This window comes from Scomber japonicus, chromosome 10 (assembly GCF_027409825.1).
Source record: "Scomber japonicus isolate fScoJap1 chromosome 10, fScoJap1.pri, whole genome shotgun sequence".
Lineage (NCBI taxonomy): Eukaryota > Metazoa > Chordata > Actinopteri > Scombriformes > Scombridae > Scomber > Scomber japonicus.
The window spans coordinates 3,920,441-3,937,212 of record NC_070587.1 but is presented as its reverse complement, the minus strand read 5'-3'; the positions used below and the strand labels follow the sequence as shown (position 1 = coordinate 3,937,212).

Here is a 16,772-nt window from a genome sequence, read left to right as displayed (position 1 = left end):
TTAAGTAGTTAAGTAATCATAATTTACCAGGATGCATACTTCTACTTAATTTAATCTCATGTGCTTAATCATGCTGTTTTTCATCAATGATCTGACAGTTGTAGCTTTTTTTTAACTAAACATATGTAAAACATCTGTTTGTATTAAACATGAACAGGTGTGACAGCTGGAATTGTACTGGTTTTGTTATCATAAGTGTGACAGTTTTTAGTAAGAAGAACAGTCACACTATTGTTGTACTGTGCAATAACTTAATTTGCCAAGAACCTCTCATTTACGTTCTGTCTCAATTTTTTTTTTTTAAATATATAAATTATACTGACTGTGTAACTATGTTTTAACTCTTTGTAGGATTATCAACCCAACAGAAAAGCATGACAGGTGCTGTTACAGTATTCCTCATATGCTGTCTCCTTCAAGGTGGGCTATTAATTTACTTTTTGGTGTGGTGATTCTTGGATGGTTTGGGTTATTTTTTAAGTTGTGTGTGTGTGTGTGTGTGTGTGTGTGTGTGTGTGTGTGTGTGTGTGTGTGTGTGTGTGTGTGTGTGTGTGTTGAATTTTAAAGGGTATGTTCACAATTAGTCAAATTTGTTATGACTCCTGTCATCACTCCTTTTCATTCTGGCTATTAGAAAATCCTCTCCTAATGTACTTTATACACACCTTTTTGAGCAAAATGTTTTTAAAAGTTTATCTGAAGATTATGAGTTAGTCAAATAAAGTGGCACGTACATCCTGTCCTTGTTGATGGACAGTGTTTTTCTGTTCAGCTGCATGGCAAGGATAATAAAAAAACAGGGAAGTTGGCCCTAAAAAGCCAGTAAATTTGGAGGATATTTACTTGATTTGAATAATTTGGATTCATATCTAAAATAAACTTTTATATACACTTTTGCATGAATGAAGGGCTATGGATTTTTTTCCCTTCACTTGTATGAACAGGAGGATTGATTACAGCAAGAAAAATGTTTAAGTGTTCATTCAGGCACCTAAATATGTTTGTTAACCTGTGTCTTTAAATTTGTGACATTCACTACTTATTGTAATATTTAATTTTTGTGTAATTATTAATGTCCCACCTCAGGTAGCTTGTGCCAAAACTGGGCAGCCTTCATGCCTCAGTCTGTACAGGGACTGAGTGGATCCTGTGTGATCATCCCCTGCAGTTTCCAGTTGCCCTCAGAATGGGATACATCGCTGGATGATTCTTGTAAAGCCATATGGAAGAGAGGCAGCTGGATGAGAACGCAGGTGTTTGATTCCAGCCTCACTGGAGCCAGTGCAAGCGCAAACATCCTGCAAGGAAACCTGACGGGGACGTTGCTTAAGAAGGACTGCACCACCATCTTCTACAACATGCCACCTAACCATTACGACAACTATTATTTTAGACTGCAGTGTGACAACGCGCTGAAGTACAACTTTCAAACGAGTGTTGTTATTAATATTCAAGGTGACTGTTATATCTTGCTACTCTTGCTACTCACATGTAAAGCCACCTTTTCAAAAGCATTTTTGACTTACTCTAATCATTTCCTCACTGTTTTACTCCTCAGAGTCACTGCCCAGACCTACCATAACTCCATCCAGACTGGAGGTAGAGGAAGGGACCACAGTGAGGTTGAACTGCTCGGCTGCAGCTCCCTGTCCCAGTGTGCCTCCAGCTCTGACATGGACACCCAGTTTAGGTGAAACAGAGGAATATGTGGAAACTAAAACAGTGACCTCTGTTATAAACTTCACTGCTTCTTACGTCCACAATGGACAGAAGATCTCCTGTGCTGCTCTCTACAACCGAGAAGTTGGCGGAAGTGACCTTTTATATGAAAGAGGATTGACCCTCCGTGTTCTTTGTGAGTATGCTACTGATATTTTCATATCTGGCTCATGTTGTGCTGCTGTGTTTTGACTATCATTTTATGTAATGTGACGTTAGTAACTTTCTAACTGGTAATAAGGCACTACTAAAAATGTTGTGAAACATTTGTGTGGGGCTCATCCTCCACTAGCATATCTTTCTGTGTCTTTTTGTATAGCTCCTTATTTAATCATGAACAGAAAGACCCCTGAAATAAACAGTGTGACTACTACCGCACAAATGAAAAATGAGAAACACCTCATCTGACCAAAATTCTCTTCCAGATGCTCCAAATAACACATCAGTCAGTTACTCTGGTCCTGTGAAAGAGGGCAGCTCAGTGACTCTGACCTGCAACACCAATGCAAACCCAGCTGCGGACAGCTACACCTGGTATAAAGTGGATGGAGATCAGGTGACGCCTGTTGGTTCTAGGAAGAAGCTTTCACCTACAGTCTCAGAAGTTGACAGCCAATTTTACTGCACAGCCAGTAACAAATACGGAGCACAAAACTCAACCATCACTCTGATAGATGTACTATGTGAGTGAGAATGATACAGAAAGACAAATTACATGTACTGGACAGCAACGTGGGCCTGAACCCATACTTGTGTTTGTTTTTTCTAGTTTCTCCCAAGGAAACATCAGTAATCATTGAACCTTCTGGTCCAATAGTGGAGGGCAGCTCTGCTACTTTGTTCTGCAGCAGCCGTGCCAACCCACCTGTGACCAACTACACCTGGTATAAAGATGCTGAGGAGGATAAGGAGCCTGGACCGAACCTGGTTATAAACAGTATCGAACTGAGCCACCATGGTGACTACCACTGTGAAGCAAAAAACGACCTGGGAGAAGAAACATCTGCAACGATTCAGCTGGACATTGAGTGTAAGTTCCTTTAACACAATAATGACATTGATTAACACCCATGACAACAAGACTGTATGTTTACAGTGTGTCTGTACACTGAATATGGGTCTACTGTATATTTTGTCCAGCTGTGGAAACCCAAACATGATCTGGGGCCAAGACTCAGTGACAGGGCCTCAGTAGAGTGTCTGGACTGTGGACAGTAACCCATTGTCATGTTGCGTGACAACCTCAAAATCAGCGTCTGCCAGTGTGTTAATTTATGTGTAGATGTTTTGTTTGGTGTGTGCCACAAAGTCTATTTTTTCTAACTTTTTAAATATGTGAGCTTTCAATCATATCACAGAATTTGCCTTGTTGTCAGAGAATTTCTACAGTTTCTCTTCTTTCTTTCTTCTTCTTGAGATAATTTCCTGAATGGATGCTCAATTTTTTTTTCATTCCAGCCTCCAAAAAGAAAAAAAAAGGAAAAGATTAGATATTGTTATAAACTGAAAGTGAAAACGTGAGGCAGATTCCAGGAATTATTGTATCACTACACCCCTTAAACAAATAGGCAATAACCTTGGAGACAGAATTAACAGGATTAAAATTTCTTTCAGATCCCCCCAAGAACACCTCAGTGTTGGCTGACCCCTCTGGTCCGGTCCGAGACGGCAGCTCTGTGACTCTGACCTGCACAAGCGTTGCCCATCCAGCAGAGTTGAACTTCACCTGGTACAGAGTGGTAGAAAGTGAAAAGGAGACGGTGGGGACTGAGAGAGACTTCACCCTCAATGTGACCAAATTTTCAGAGGATCAATATTACTGTGAAGCTCAGAATGTCCACGGAACTGGATCCTCTGAGTCTGTCATGATGGATGTCACATGTGAGATTTATTTATTATTAATTGTGAGCCTTTATTTTTCCCAAGAAGCTTGACAAAATATGTTCAAATATCCAACTATCTTCTCCTCTCCTTCTCAGTTGCTCCAGAGATCCTGCCTTCCTCCTACTGTTACAAAGTTTTATCCATGATCCGGTGTTCCTGTAACAGCCAAGGAAACCCACCTCCCTCCCTGGTTTGGGAATTGGCTGGGGAGCCTGTCAATCACTCAGACGATCTGCCAATCAGAGTAGTGCCCCTGGGGAGCATAGACATGAGGAGTGTCATAACCCTGCGCCATCTGGATGAAGACCTGCCCTCTCTGATCTGTCTCAGCATCAACTCACTGGGCTCTGATAGTTTCACATTCAACGTGTCGGCCATTGAAACTCAGCTAGGTCTGCATTTATATTTGACTTTTTTTAATCATAATTTGGTTCTTTTAGTGGCACTGATCATATATATTGTGGCTTTTCAGGCATCCATCTTGAGTCTCTGTTGATTGGTTCTGCAGCGGGAGTGTTGGGGATGCTGCTGTTTTGTGCTCCTCTGCTGCTAGTCCTCTGCTGGTGAGGGACATGAACTAACTAACATTACTATTAACAAAACGACATTTTGGAAACGGGTTGCAAAATTGCAAAGAGACACAGCTAGACGTTGCTGTTGCTGCTGTGCTCACCTTTTTTCTGAATCCAAAACAGGGCTCCACTAATTTAACATTACACTTCTATTTTCAGACTAACCATGGACAGTTTAAAAAGTATATCAAAATGATGCATATTTTTGTGATTTCACAGCTAGTAACTATTCATTGTCCAATATAGAAGTTAAACAAATATGGTGTTCCACAAGTTAAACTTTTTTTTTGTCATTTTTTTGTATTCTGTATTTTTTTAATGAAGTAGAAGAAGAAGTTATCATATATGTGTCTTTAAATAACAATGACATTTTGTGTTGGTCCTTCAGTAAGAGAAAGAAAGGCAGCCTTTCACCTGACAAGGACGTGGTGGACGTTTCAGACGTTTTAGTTACTAATGGGGTGAGTTTATGTCCTTACAGTCATACTGTTATGTGTATGAAGGTGAACATTTACAGATGCATAAATTTCCTTTTGGCAAATAAACCTGCTGTCAAATGAGAATATCGATAGGAATAATCTCTGTGTGATCAAGAGAAAAATAAGTCTTGGCTTAGCAATGACTAGAAATGAGAGGAAAATGCCAGGCTTGCTCTGTTAAAACTGAAACAATCTGCCATCCAAGAACAGAAGAAAGTCTTTTTACGTAGACTTGCCTTTGTAAGCTTGGAAGGTATATGTAAAAAGGCAGCTTTACAAGGTTTAAATGTGCAAAAAGTATCCAAAGAAACTCTTTAACTTTAATCCTGCAGCATCTCCTTCTCTGCTGTCTATTTATATGCTTAATGTGTCCCAAATACTGTTTTTGCTACTTGTGGAAGCAATGTGCATTACACTCCACTCACTTCTCCTGGTGATCTGGGACACTGAGTGCACATCTTTGCAAAAAACATAAATAGTTTGTAACTGTAAGATATAGCTATTATTTGGAATTTGTGTTTTGCACGTCTTTTTCCCCCAGCATGTTGGAGTGTCTTTTAAACAGTGGCAGTGACTGACAATCTATCTAATTGAGCCTAAATGAGTAAAGAGAAATTTTCTGAAGCAAATTGCTCTTGTTTTTTTCCATAGACCAACTCTTCAAAAGTGGATGTAATTTTTGTCAATAAAGCCACCATAGAGGAAGAAGTAAAGGAGGACCCACTGCTCTACGCCAATGTGGACTTCATTAAACACCAGGCGATGTCAGACAGTGGAGGGGAGATAAGAGGCCTTGCCTCCAAGACTGCCGAGTATGCTGAGATTTGCCTGCACTCCAGAGGAAGCAATGGAGGAGAGGCAAAGGATGAAAGAACAATTGCAGACACTCATTTGGGAGAAGGTAGTGTTTCATAGGACAGGTCAGTGGTGAGGTTATGACTTAACAGTAGTGAAATCATATTCTGGACTTGACTATGCCACACTTGTGTTCAGCTCTCAGTGGAGGCCCAGCTGAGATCAACCTCTGAAAGCCTGCACTGTGGGCAACTTTATTCAAAGTCAGGATAAGTGATGCCATACATTTGTGACATCACTAATAACTTTTTCTGTTAATCTTTCTTGTGACTGAAAAAATGTCTAGCAAAACAGAAAACACCATTAAAAATGTTTTTAATTGCTCTCATGTTGCAGATGTCAGCACTAATCTGCATGCTGGGGATGAAACTTTAACCTCCTCCCAGTAAACCATAACAATAACTGTTCCCTCCTAATATTAAACTCACAAACTTTATCCTTTATTGTGGTACTGTTGATAAATTGTGCCACATCTATTATGTCTGTCCATGTTTAATACTTAAATGCTAACTTTTGTCTTACAGTCCATTTTTGAATTCACTGTTTAAAAGCTTGCATAGTGAAAAAGCAGGTAGACAGTCATATATATAAAAAAACAACAACTATTGGTTACCTTTTATATTTATTCTGTGTGACTTTTTTAATACATGAATATGTTTGAGCTTGATTATAAAAACAAAGGAAGATTCATTCATCCTGCAATGGAGCCGGCAGTTACACAAAAGCAGTTTATGCATATTTTATAACAAGCCTCAGAACAGGGATTTGCAGCTTTACAATATTGCAGCCTAGTCATTCTGTGCACATTCCCAAAGACAAAATAATATCAGTAAATGTATATCTAATATTTCATAATGTGGTATTTGAAATGTATAATATTGAATACATATACAATATAACACGTACAATATAACAGTAGTATTAATTGTAAAAAAAAAGCATGATAGTAGGCTGATGAAAGTCTCATTGAATAAACAAACCCTGATGATGATTATGAACATGTTAGCTCAGGCACAACTTTTTAACATAGGATTAGTATATATACATTAATGGATTTATTATGTGTCTTTACTCAGATTTTGACTTCTGAGTATTGAGTAACATATTCCTCATCAGAGCTGCTGGTGTCTGTGCTGGCTCTCTGATGACCCTGCTTTGGGTTAAAGGTCACTTTTGTATAGTTGACCTCCCCTTCATCCTCACGGGTGTCTGTGTTGGCTTTTTGATGTCCCTGCTTTGCTTTAAACTTCACCTGTGTATAGTTGACCTCTCGTTCATCCTCACGGGTGTCTGTGTTGGCTCTCTGATGTCCCTGCTTTACGTTAAAGGTCACCTGTGTATAGTTGACCTCTCGTTCATCCTCACTGGTGTCTGTGTCATAGTTTAGTGGATTTGGAGATTTGACTCGTGCTTTACCCAAGTTTTCATAGACCTCCAGCGTTTCTTGTTTTTTCTAATAGGATAGAAGAGAGTGGTACATGATTGTTGGTGCTATAATTTCTGAAGGTATCTGAATATATAATGCACAGCAAAATTAATATAAAAGACACATTTTATCTGTATTAGACTTGAAGGTGTTTTCCTTGATTATGTCATTGTCTTTCTACACAGAATGAATTTCCAAATGGGAAACATCCTAAAAGTAGCTCTATTATAATCATTTACTACATCAGACATCAAATATTTAACATTAGGCATTAAACTAAATGAGGTAACACTTTAAATTAAGTTGCAATGTGGAGCGTAATTATTCCCAGTTTACTTTTTATTTTGGTCCTGGTTTACAATTCAGCTCTACTTATGTGCTACAGAACTCATTACCCCATCTTCCCCAATACATCCAGCATTATTGCTCAATAATGGTCATACTGTATAATAATAATAATAATATTAATAATAATAAGTAATGTAAAGTCCTCTTAAGTTCCTTCCAAACAGCCAAAAAATACATTATAAATTGGTAATAGTGACACTATATATGGTGGGGCTTAATCTAAAGTATTAACCACAATGAATGCTATAATGTTATAAAGTCCTGAACAGTATAAACATTAAATGAACATGCTTTGAGGGTGGCTGACCTTTTTGGGTAGCTTTGGCTTGGATACCACAGCATACGTGTCCTTTTCCGTTTCTGACTGCCTGTTCAAAAGAAAAACAAATTATCACACAATTTTCCATGTTATAAAATATTTTGTGACATTACAAAACTTAAAAAATTAACAAAAATTCGTACTTTTTCTTATTTCCAACGTGTAAAGCAGTGTTGTTGAGGGCATCATTGTTCACGTGTCCACCTTGTGTTGAGGAACCCTGAGCAGTTACAGACAGATGGCTCCAGTAAATGTACAGAAGCAAGTGAATCAACATAGATAAATGGATTGTGCTGCAAGCCATCCGGTGATTCATTGCTCCACAATACTGAATACTCAGTGATTACTGTACCAACAGACAGCTATTCACAGGACAAACTGTGAAGACTCAAACACCACACAGCAGGCAAAGCAACAGCTTGATCAGTCCAAGACACATCTGCTTGTGTAAAGTAGGATGAGAGTAGGCCAATGCAGATGTTTGCACAGTGGTCTGGCAAATGCTACAATTTACGTTAAAAATATACACAGCTGTCAAAGTCCTATAAGATTTTAAAAAAATGTTTTTATGCCTTCCACCCAAATTAATAGGTTATTTTGTGGGAATAAGATGCAGTACCAGTCAAATGTTTGGACGAGTTCTCATTCAAGTGAGTGGGAAGGTGTGTCCAAACATTTGAATGGTACTTTATATATAATATTCAATATCATGTTGATACAAATCTTCTGTGTACACAATAAACATTTTCAGTTAAAAAGAAACAATAGCTCAGATTTTTGTTGTGTACAGATATTATAATAATAGTAATAACAAGGATGCAATACTTGTTTTTCTAAATGTTAGCCTTTACAGTATATTTAAAGCCAACATATTTCTAAGTTGATTGGCTCTGATATGCTGACTTTCAGTTCCTAGACTTACTTAATCTCCATTAACACTGATTCCAGCAGTTTTCATAATAACATCATTTCATTTCATACTCATCTTTCCAACCTAAATAAATGAAGTATCCAGCTACAATAACCCTGATGACATCATAGGGCTTTTTTCTCAGAGCAGAAGAAATTGTGCCATGCTTTTCACAAACTGAGTAGTACTCATTTTTGAGTACTCACTTGATTGCACCTTTTAATAAATGACAATATCATTCCTACTTCCTAAAAAGGTTTTTTTTAGTAATTTCTGTAACTTACCTGGATGACTGAGAATCTTCACAGACATCCTTCACTTACTGTTTTCTTAATGTGGGTGTTGTGCAGCTTGCTTTGAACCACTTGACTCACCTGTTTTGCGGGCAAATTCACGGTGCAGTAAACTGTGTTGGTGTTGGATGCAGCTCTGTGGAACAATAATGACAAGAATAAAAACATACTCAATGACTGACTGTAATAAATGACAATGGGGACTCTCATCCAGCTATTCATGTCTGAGGGATCTTCTATAGATGCTTTGACTACACCACGAGCAGCGGCCCATCTGGCCAACTTTCCCACAGAGTGTCCCTTGTCCTGGGAGGAGACAGTGTGTATGTGTGACTGCTGTCTTACGTTCTGTCTGGAGGAGGCTGGCATGGTTGGGCCATTGGACGGCGTTCTGGCAAGAGGTCATCTCTGCTCCTGGAAGGCTCTGCCAAACTAGGCTCGCTCATCAGATTGCTCCTTTTGTAGTCATTCCACCAGGCCTGAATGGGTTTTTACACACGCACGCACACACACACACACACACACATACACACACACAGACTTAAAGATATGCCATTTTTGTCTAGATGTGTTCAATAAAGAGAAGAAACGCTGCACAAATGAGTCATCACCAAAAAACTGAAGCGGGTCCATCCAGACAGTCTGTTAGAGGCTCCTTGCTGAGTTGATTGCTTCATCCTGCTTCTGAAATCATAATGACATGCGCTAGTTATACATACATGATTACACATCTGTGAAATCCATTTTATAAAATCAAATGATTACTTATTCATATTTTACCTGATAATAAAGACAAGTGCGAAAATTATAAGAATAAAAAAAAACATGAAGATCAAAATCTTTGTCAAGCGACCTGTATAGGAGACAGAGCGTCAGTATATACATTAGATACTGAGTTGTAGAAGTAAAGATTCAAACTGCCATGATTTAATCTGAAGAAAATCTGATGAAGATCGAGCATCTTTTCTCCACTATGAGACAGTCATAACTCTATTATTACATCTTAATATCATATTCATTACACAGTGTTTTCCTTCATGCCTGAAATTATACATGGCCTTGAAATGCACTCACTGTAAAGAAACATCTCGATTGGATCAGACATTCTTTTATCTATTTCATTTTCTGCAGTGCAGTAGTAGACTCCCGGTTTGTCTGAGTTCACTGTATAGTTCTGATGGTATGAAACTTCGATATTTCCTTGGTAATCATCCTTCTTCATGTACCATACGTATTGTCTAACTGGGGGATAAGAGAGACTGTTGCAGCTCAATGTCACAGCATGCATCCCGTCCTCCAGCTGCTGCACTGCTATTCTTGTGATCGTTGTGTGTTTTGGAGCATCTAAGCAAGAACATTTAAGAGAAACAGATTTAATTAAAATTATTCACTTAACATCTCACTGTCTAGACAGATGAAAGAATGACAGCACAGAATAAAAAGATGCTGTCTCCACCTTTTTAAAGCCACTATGTGTAGAATTTGAAAATATATGACTTTTGCGCCCACCCAGTGGCAAATAGCAATGCACTCAGCCTCTTACACCCCACTGATAACCAGTGATGCCGGTAACGCGTTACTCTAATATGACATCTTTTTTCAGTAACGACTAATCTAACATGTTACTATTTCCAAACCAGTAGTCAGATTAAAGTTTCTTAAATCCAAGTCACTGCGCGTTACTATTTTTTTGTCATTTTCCTAAGTAAACAGATATTATTTGATTTCTTCTTGCGGCTCGGAGAGTGACGTCACGTTTTCAGCATGAGGACATGTCCTCATGTGTGTGACACAAACGTAAACAACAATGGAGGGGGGAGAGAGAAGCGGTAAGTGGGGGAGAGTTAAAGAAGTGGGTCGGGCAGTATGTTGTAGAGGAAATACTGCCCTTAAACACAGTTGACTCGTGCCATAATAAACAAGACCCCCACTACTATGAATGCCGAGCTGACTCACAGAACATATTTTTCTTGAGATGGAGTAACTAATAAAATAACTTGTAATCTAACTTAGTTACTTTTAAAATCAATTAATCAGAAAAGTAACTAAATTACTTTCTAACTAAATTAGTTTTTCAAGGTAACTGTGGCAACACTGCTGATAACACCTCGTGACACAAACTGACGGGCTGAAGTAGAATGTCTCATCTTTCTACAAAAATGTGCACCATCAGACTTACTTAAAAGCTACTAAAAACCTCCACCACCCCTGGCTTGTATTTCTATATTGAAAGACAAGGAGCTTCTTTTTTAAGCAATGGAAGAATTAATCAATTCATGTTTGAAGGCACAAAATGTCTATGCTTCACATCAAATATCAAAGCATTTCAACACTTTCCTAACTGCTACCATGTTGACTTTCCAAATACATGTTATGATGACTTTTAAAGACAGCAAATGTGCACTTAATGTTTAATGGTTAACATACTGCATGCTTAACATGTTCTAATGACACTTTTTTTTATTAGAATGTGTATATTGTGTCCAAATTCAATTAAAATAGTTGGATGTAAACATTTCCTTATTATTTTTTGGGGTAAATATATTCTTTAAAGTCTAGAGAGACCTGTACAGTGTAATTTTGGCATCAGACAGTCCAACAAATCTCCTAGTATATTCAATGATTTATTGTATTTCCTACTAGTTCATCCATACACCTTCATGAATGCAGTCTACTCACATTTGACCTCAACATTGGCTGGCTTTGATTTTCCAGATCCAAGTTCATTAGTGGCTGTACAGCTATAATTCCCTCTGTCAGATGGAGTGACAGACTTTAGAGTGAAAGGTTGATTGAGTGAAAGAGTCTTTTTCACAACAACATCTTTCCCATCCATCACCTTCGTCCAGGTGACAGACTTCACTGATGGGTAGGATTGGGCACTGCAGTTTAGCGTCAACGTTTTATTTTCAGTTACTTCAAGGTCAGGATGAGCTTTTATGGTCACATTTTGAGGAATATCTGCATTTAAAGAATATGGTAAAAAAAGAGAAGAGTCATATATCAACATTTTCTGTATATACAGATACATACACATATAAGATATATTTCTGTTTAGTCAGAGGGGACCAGACAAGGTAAGTATTTGTCCATAAAGGGAGTAAACTATAAACTATATAAGAGCAGGTAGACAATGAGCATGTGTAAAATATAATGTATTCCAATAACCCAACAAATGAGAGACAAGGGGATTCAAATGTTGTGGTTCACTTATAATGGAATATTTTTACATTGTTGTATTGGTACTATTACTTAAGTAAAGGATCTCAGGACTGAAAATGAAAATATTCAAGTACAGATTCCTCAGAATTTCACTTAAGTACGTAGTAGAGTACTTGTGTAGTATACAGTACCAGTCAAAAGTTCCTTTCTTTCTTTCTTTCTCATTGATGTGAATGTGAAAGTTTGACTGGAACTGTGTGTAGGTACGTTCTGACAATAATACAACCCGTTATATATTATTTCTTTCATGTTCAGACAATAAAAAAGGAGATTCACCACTGAATCACTCACATTTCACCATCAACTTCCTCTGTGTGCTTGTCTGTTCTCCGATGCTGTTGTTGGCGTAGCAGGTGTAAAAGCCTGTGTCGGCTGAAGTTACGTTAAAACGGTGGGAAAACATGTTCTTGTGCCCAACATTAGCTGTCATGTGCCACTCTAAAGACCGAGAGCTCGATGTGGAAGTCCTAGTCAAGGTGAGACTTGACAGCGGGTAACTTTCAACGGTGCAGCTGATGGTTATGAGCTCACCTGACCTGACCTCGGTGTCCATAGTCAACATGACGTTGGTGGGAGGATCTGTAGAGAGGAAACAAGTGTGTGCTTGATTTTTAGCTTAGAAAACTTAAATAGTGCTTGTTTGTTGATTGAGTCAGTCAGGTGTAAATACTGATTTTTCTAATTCTCAACTTGATGAAAAAGTTTAGAGAATCTTTGATATTATAGAAGATTGAACTTAACAATCACTTACAAAGTACTTGTATCCATATATGGTTGCTATTGTCCCCTGTACCGATGCTGTTGGTGGCGTTGCAGAAGTAAAATGCTTCATCTGCCCTTTTCACACTCTCGAAATATAGGAGGTTGTTAGAAGTTGTGGTGGACGTCCACTGCAAGGAGACAGTCTGTTTATTTGTATTGTAACGGTACCAGGAGTAATTGAACGGGGCAGGATTGGCTTCAGTATCGCAGGTGAATGTGAGGCTCTGACCAGCTTTCACTCTATGTGTGTCTGTTTTCACATAGCCAGAGATTAAAATGTTTGTGTTCCTGGGCCTGTCTGAAAGAGAGAAAGAACTGTCAGTATGCTTTCAGTGGTGATACACTATGCCTGATAAACATGCAGTGCAAGGAGCTGCAAAACTTACATTCAACCTCAATTAATAATGGCTCTGATCTTCCAGAACCTGCAGTGTTATACGCTTCACAGCTGTATCTACCACTGTCTTCAGGTTTGATCTGCTGAACATAATATGTGTGTCCCATTGTAATGAATGCATCATCTTTAAACCAAGCGAAACTGCTTGGTGATGGGTTGCTTGCCATCACATTGCATTCTAAAGTCATTTGAAGTCCTTGTCTGATTGGAGACCGATGTGGTGTCATCTCTATCTTAACTTTAGGGGCATCTGAAACAGAAGATTCCCTCAAATTGATTAAACATTATAATCTGTGAAGACTAAAGTATTGTAATTCAAATTAAGAATACTGGGCCCAATTGTCAATGTTTTTTCCCCTTTTTTTTTTTTTACAAATACCAAGTAAAACATCAAACTGGTACTGTAGGTTAAAAAGCACTACAGCAGTATTATTACAAGTTAAAACTAGAGCCCAACCAACATATCAGTCAGCTGATATCGGCCTATCACTGCTATATCGGTATTGGTATTTGTCTGATATGGGCTGATATTATTTTATATAAATGGAATTTTATGTATGTTTGAGCCTTTTTAATTCAAGTTTAATGTATACATACTTTATTTTAAATGAAGAAAGTTTATAATATTATTCAATTCAATTTACTGTGTCAATGCACTGATATCATTTTATAAAATAAATGGTGTAGAAACAATTGTTAAACTGTAATTGTAATCCTGTCTCCATTACACATATCTTTGTCTCATAACCACATTTCAGGGATCACTGTAAAACGTGCTTATGTATATATTCTGTGTACAAGACATATCTATCACTTAATATTGATATCTGTATCGGCCCCTAGTCAAAACCACTGACATGCACAAACACACATGCATTACTATCATACAAATAAAAACCATACTAACATGTAACATTAATAAAAACCGGGTTCGAGCTTGTTGTCCCATGCTTGTTTGTAGCTTTACAATGGTATTCTCCACTCTGTGAAGAAGTAATTGATGATATCTTCCAAATGCCTTTATCAATATCCATCTGTTGGACTTGGTCTGCATTTTTAAACCAGGTATATGTGGGGTCAGGGCGTCCTTTGGCAGAGCATTTGAGAGTCACAGTTTGTCCTTCTGTGATGTGTTCAGGGCTTACCGTAGCGGATGTGTGTTTAGGAGCATCTGTGTGAGAAATAAGACAGGTCAAATATTGAGTTGGGTCTGATTTTAGACCTTGTAAAGAGTTGGCTATAACTATTCTGAATAATTTTATGAGTGTAGTATTGAAGTACCATTACAAATGAGTTTAGCTAATTAAAACAATACAACTGTGAAACTGACTCAGACTGTTTTTGAGATACCTAAATAGCAATGTATGTTGCAGCAGCGCCAACCAACTCAACTGCTTGATTTTCAAAATGCATTTAAAGAAACTGCTGCTGAAAATGTACTTAATTTAAAGTTATTTACCTCTACAGTATATTACCACTAAAAACACATGACATGAGTAAGGCTACTTGCTAATTCTGAAATCTTACTTTCAGCTTTAATTTCTTCAAGGTTTCTTTTTCAAAAGATTACAAATTAGGCCTTTTTTAACTACTAAATGTTATTGATGTTAACAACTTCACATCATCACAAAACATTAATAATTTTGATTGACCTGTCAATTACTTTTGACTTGTGATGCAGGGGTGATCTTTAATTTACAGTTGGATTATGGATTGGTACTTTATATAGTAGATGTATACTGCTATAGTAATTATAACCGCTGTAATATAACATAAATATACCCTCCACACCGAGTAACTTACATTCTACTACCACACTGATATTTCGAGCCATACATTTGTCTGGTTGATCCTGTATTTGGCATGAAAACTCGTTCCCATCATCCATCCAGTTGGCTGTAAAGCTGACCATGGTGCTTTTTTTGTTTTCAGTCAGTGGGTTGCTCTTTGGTAGTTGTGTCAAACCGTCAATTTGTGGATTTGATGGACAATTCACGTCAGTAGAGCATGTCAGTGTCACAGTCTCATTTTCCTTTACTATGGGTGGTTTTTCAAAATTTATAGGGCATAGATTTTCTGGGGGGGAACAAAGAAAAGAAATTGAGACATCAGCAGGAATGTAATGGTGTTTTTGTTTGCAAATGATGAATTCAGCAATAAATACATTTTTATATGCATGTCTAATACTTAAGCTGAGAAAATATTTAGTAAAATATTTAAAACTAATGGCATTACCATCAGCCCCAGCTGTAATTAATGTTTACTGATAATTGGTAAATGTTATGTAAAGCACCTCATCTAATTTTATTCTTGATTTATTTTTATTTTAACTCAACCAATCAGATAATTTCTTTCTCCAGACAAATTTCTCTACAGTATGTTTGCATAAAACCTTTTATTATGTCTTGTGATATTTTACTTACGGTGAACTCTGAGGTTCGTCTGAGCTTTTTGGAACCATTTATCTCGGCCTACATATCTCAAAGAATAGTTTCCACTGTCCATTTTGGTCAGGTTGTGGATCAAAATACTGCATTGTGTATTCTTTGACCATGATGGAGAGCCGATTTCTTCTACTCTGCCTTTATATTCTGGACTGATAGGACGTTTCTGGGTATTTGAACTGTAAATAATAGTTCCATCATAATCAGACCCATCCCAATGTCCATTCTTCATCCAAAACCAGTACTTATCAGGGGATGGGGAGATGTCTCTGGTGATGTTGCATTTTATTTCAATGCATGACCCCTCTGTAGCCTCCACTTTATTTTGTAGTTCAAAAGGAGTGTCTGTGTTACAAGAAAATTCTGTGGAGGTGAAAACATAAGCAGAAAAAGTCAGATAATATACATGACGTCAATGCAAAGCTTGTAAAAACAAAACATTGGTATCAGAGTTGAATAATAAAATTCCTACTTTTTATCAGGGCCAGAACTATCAACCATCCGACTGTCTGAGCTTTCATTTTCTTGCAGGATTACAGCTTGATATCTGAAACTGAAGAAATAAAAAAAGCAGAACAAAAACAGCCAATTAGATGAAAATGTTCAATGTGACCCAGCCGGTCTCAACATATACTTCTTCCTCTTTTTTTCTTTCTCTGATAGTTATTAGTAGAGTCTCTGTTTTCCTCTTTGTGTCAGGATGGTGGAGTGCTTGTGGTGATACAAAATCAGACGTATTGCCAACCAATAAATTCATTTTTCTCATACAACTAGCAGAACTTACCATTTTGTTTTGATAAAAATAAGTTAAAGAAAAATAATTTGAGGCTGAATACTACTACTACTACTACTACTACTACTACTACTACTACTACTACTACTACTACTACTACTACTACTACTACTACTACTACTACTACTACTACTACTACTACTACTAATAATAATAATAATAATAATAATAATATTAATAAAAATAATAATGATAATAATTTGAGGTTGAATACTACTACTACTACTACAAATAATAATAATAATAATAATATTAATAAAAATAATAATAACAATAATTTGAGGCTGAATACTACTATTACTACTACTACTACTACTAATAATAATAATAATAATGATAATAATAATAA

General features: G+C 37.2%; 2 protein-coding genes across 2 annotated transcripts; one reads left to right on the top strand and one right to left on the bottom strand.

Moving 5' to 3' along the window:
- Positions 1–374: 374 nt before the first annotated feature.
- On the top strand, positions 375–6,022 carry LOC128366042 (myelin-associated glycoprotein-like). The gene is made up of 10 exons (XM_053326689.1): positions 375–424; positions 1,091–1,455; positions 1,559–1,855; positions 2,145–2,402; positions 2,489–2,749; positions 3,334–3,600; positions 3,699–3,993; positions 4,065–4,166; positions 4,564–4,636; positions 5,306–6,022. Exons 1-10 carry the CDS (start codon positions 375–377, stop codon positions 5,567–5,569), a joined length of 2,232 nt encoding a protein of 743 aa, XP_053182664.1. The 3' UTR covers positions 5,570–6,022.
- Positions 6,023–6,475: 453 nt separating this feature from the next.
- Positions 6,476–16,151, bottom strand: si:dkey-24p1.1 (uncharacterized protein LOC556718 homolog). The gene is made up of 15 exons (XM_053326888.1): positions 16,103–16,151; positions 15,610–15,993; positions 14,990–15,262; positions 14,094–14,396; positions 13,176–13,436; positions 12,779–13,087; positions 12,319–12,606; positions 11,485–11,766; positions 9,880–10,149; positions 9,586–9,658; positions 9,151–9,261; positions 8,887–8,941; positions 7,746–7,822; positions 7,591–7,651; positions 6,476–6,962 (listed from the first exon to the last, which is right to left on the bottom strand). Exons 1-15 carry the CDS (start codon positions 16,149–16,151, stop codon positions 6,582–6,584), a joined length of 3,177 nt encoding a protein of 1,058 aa, XP_053182863.1. The 3' UTR covers positions 6,476–6,581.
- Between the last annotated feature and the right edge of the window lie 621 nt (positions 16,152–16,772).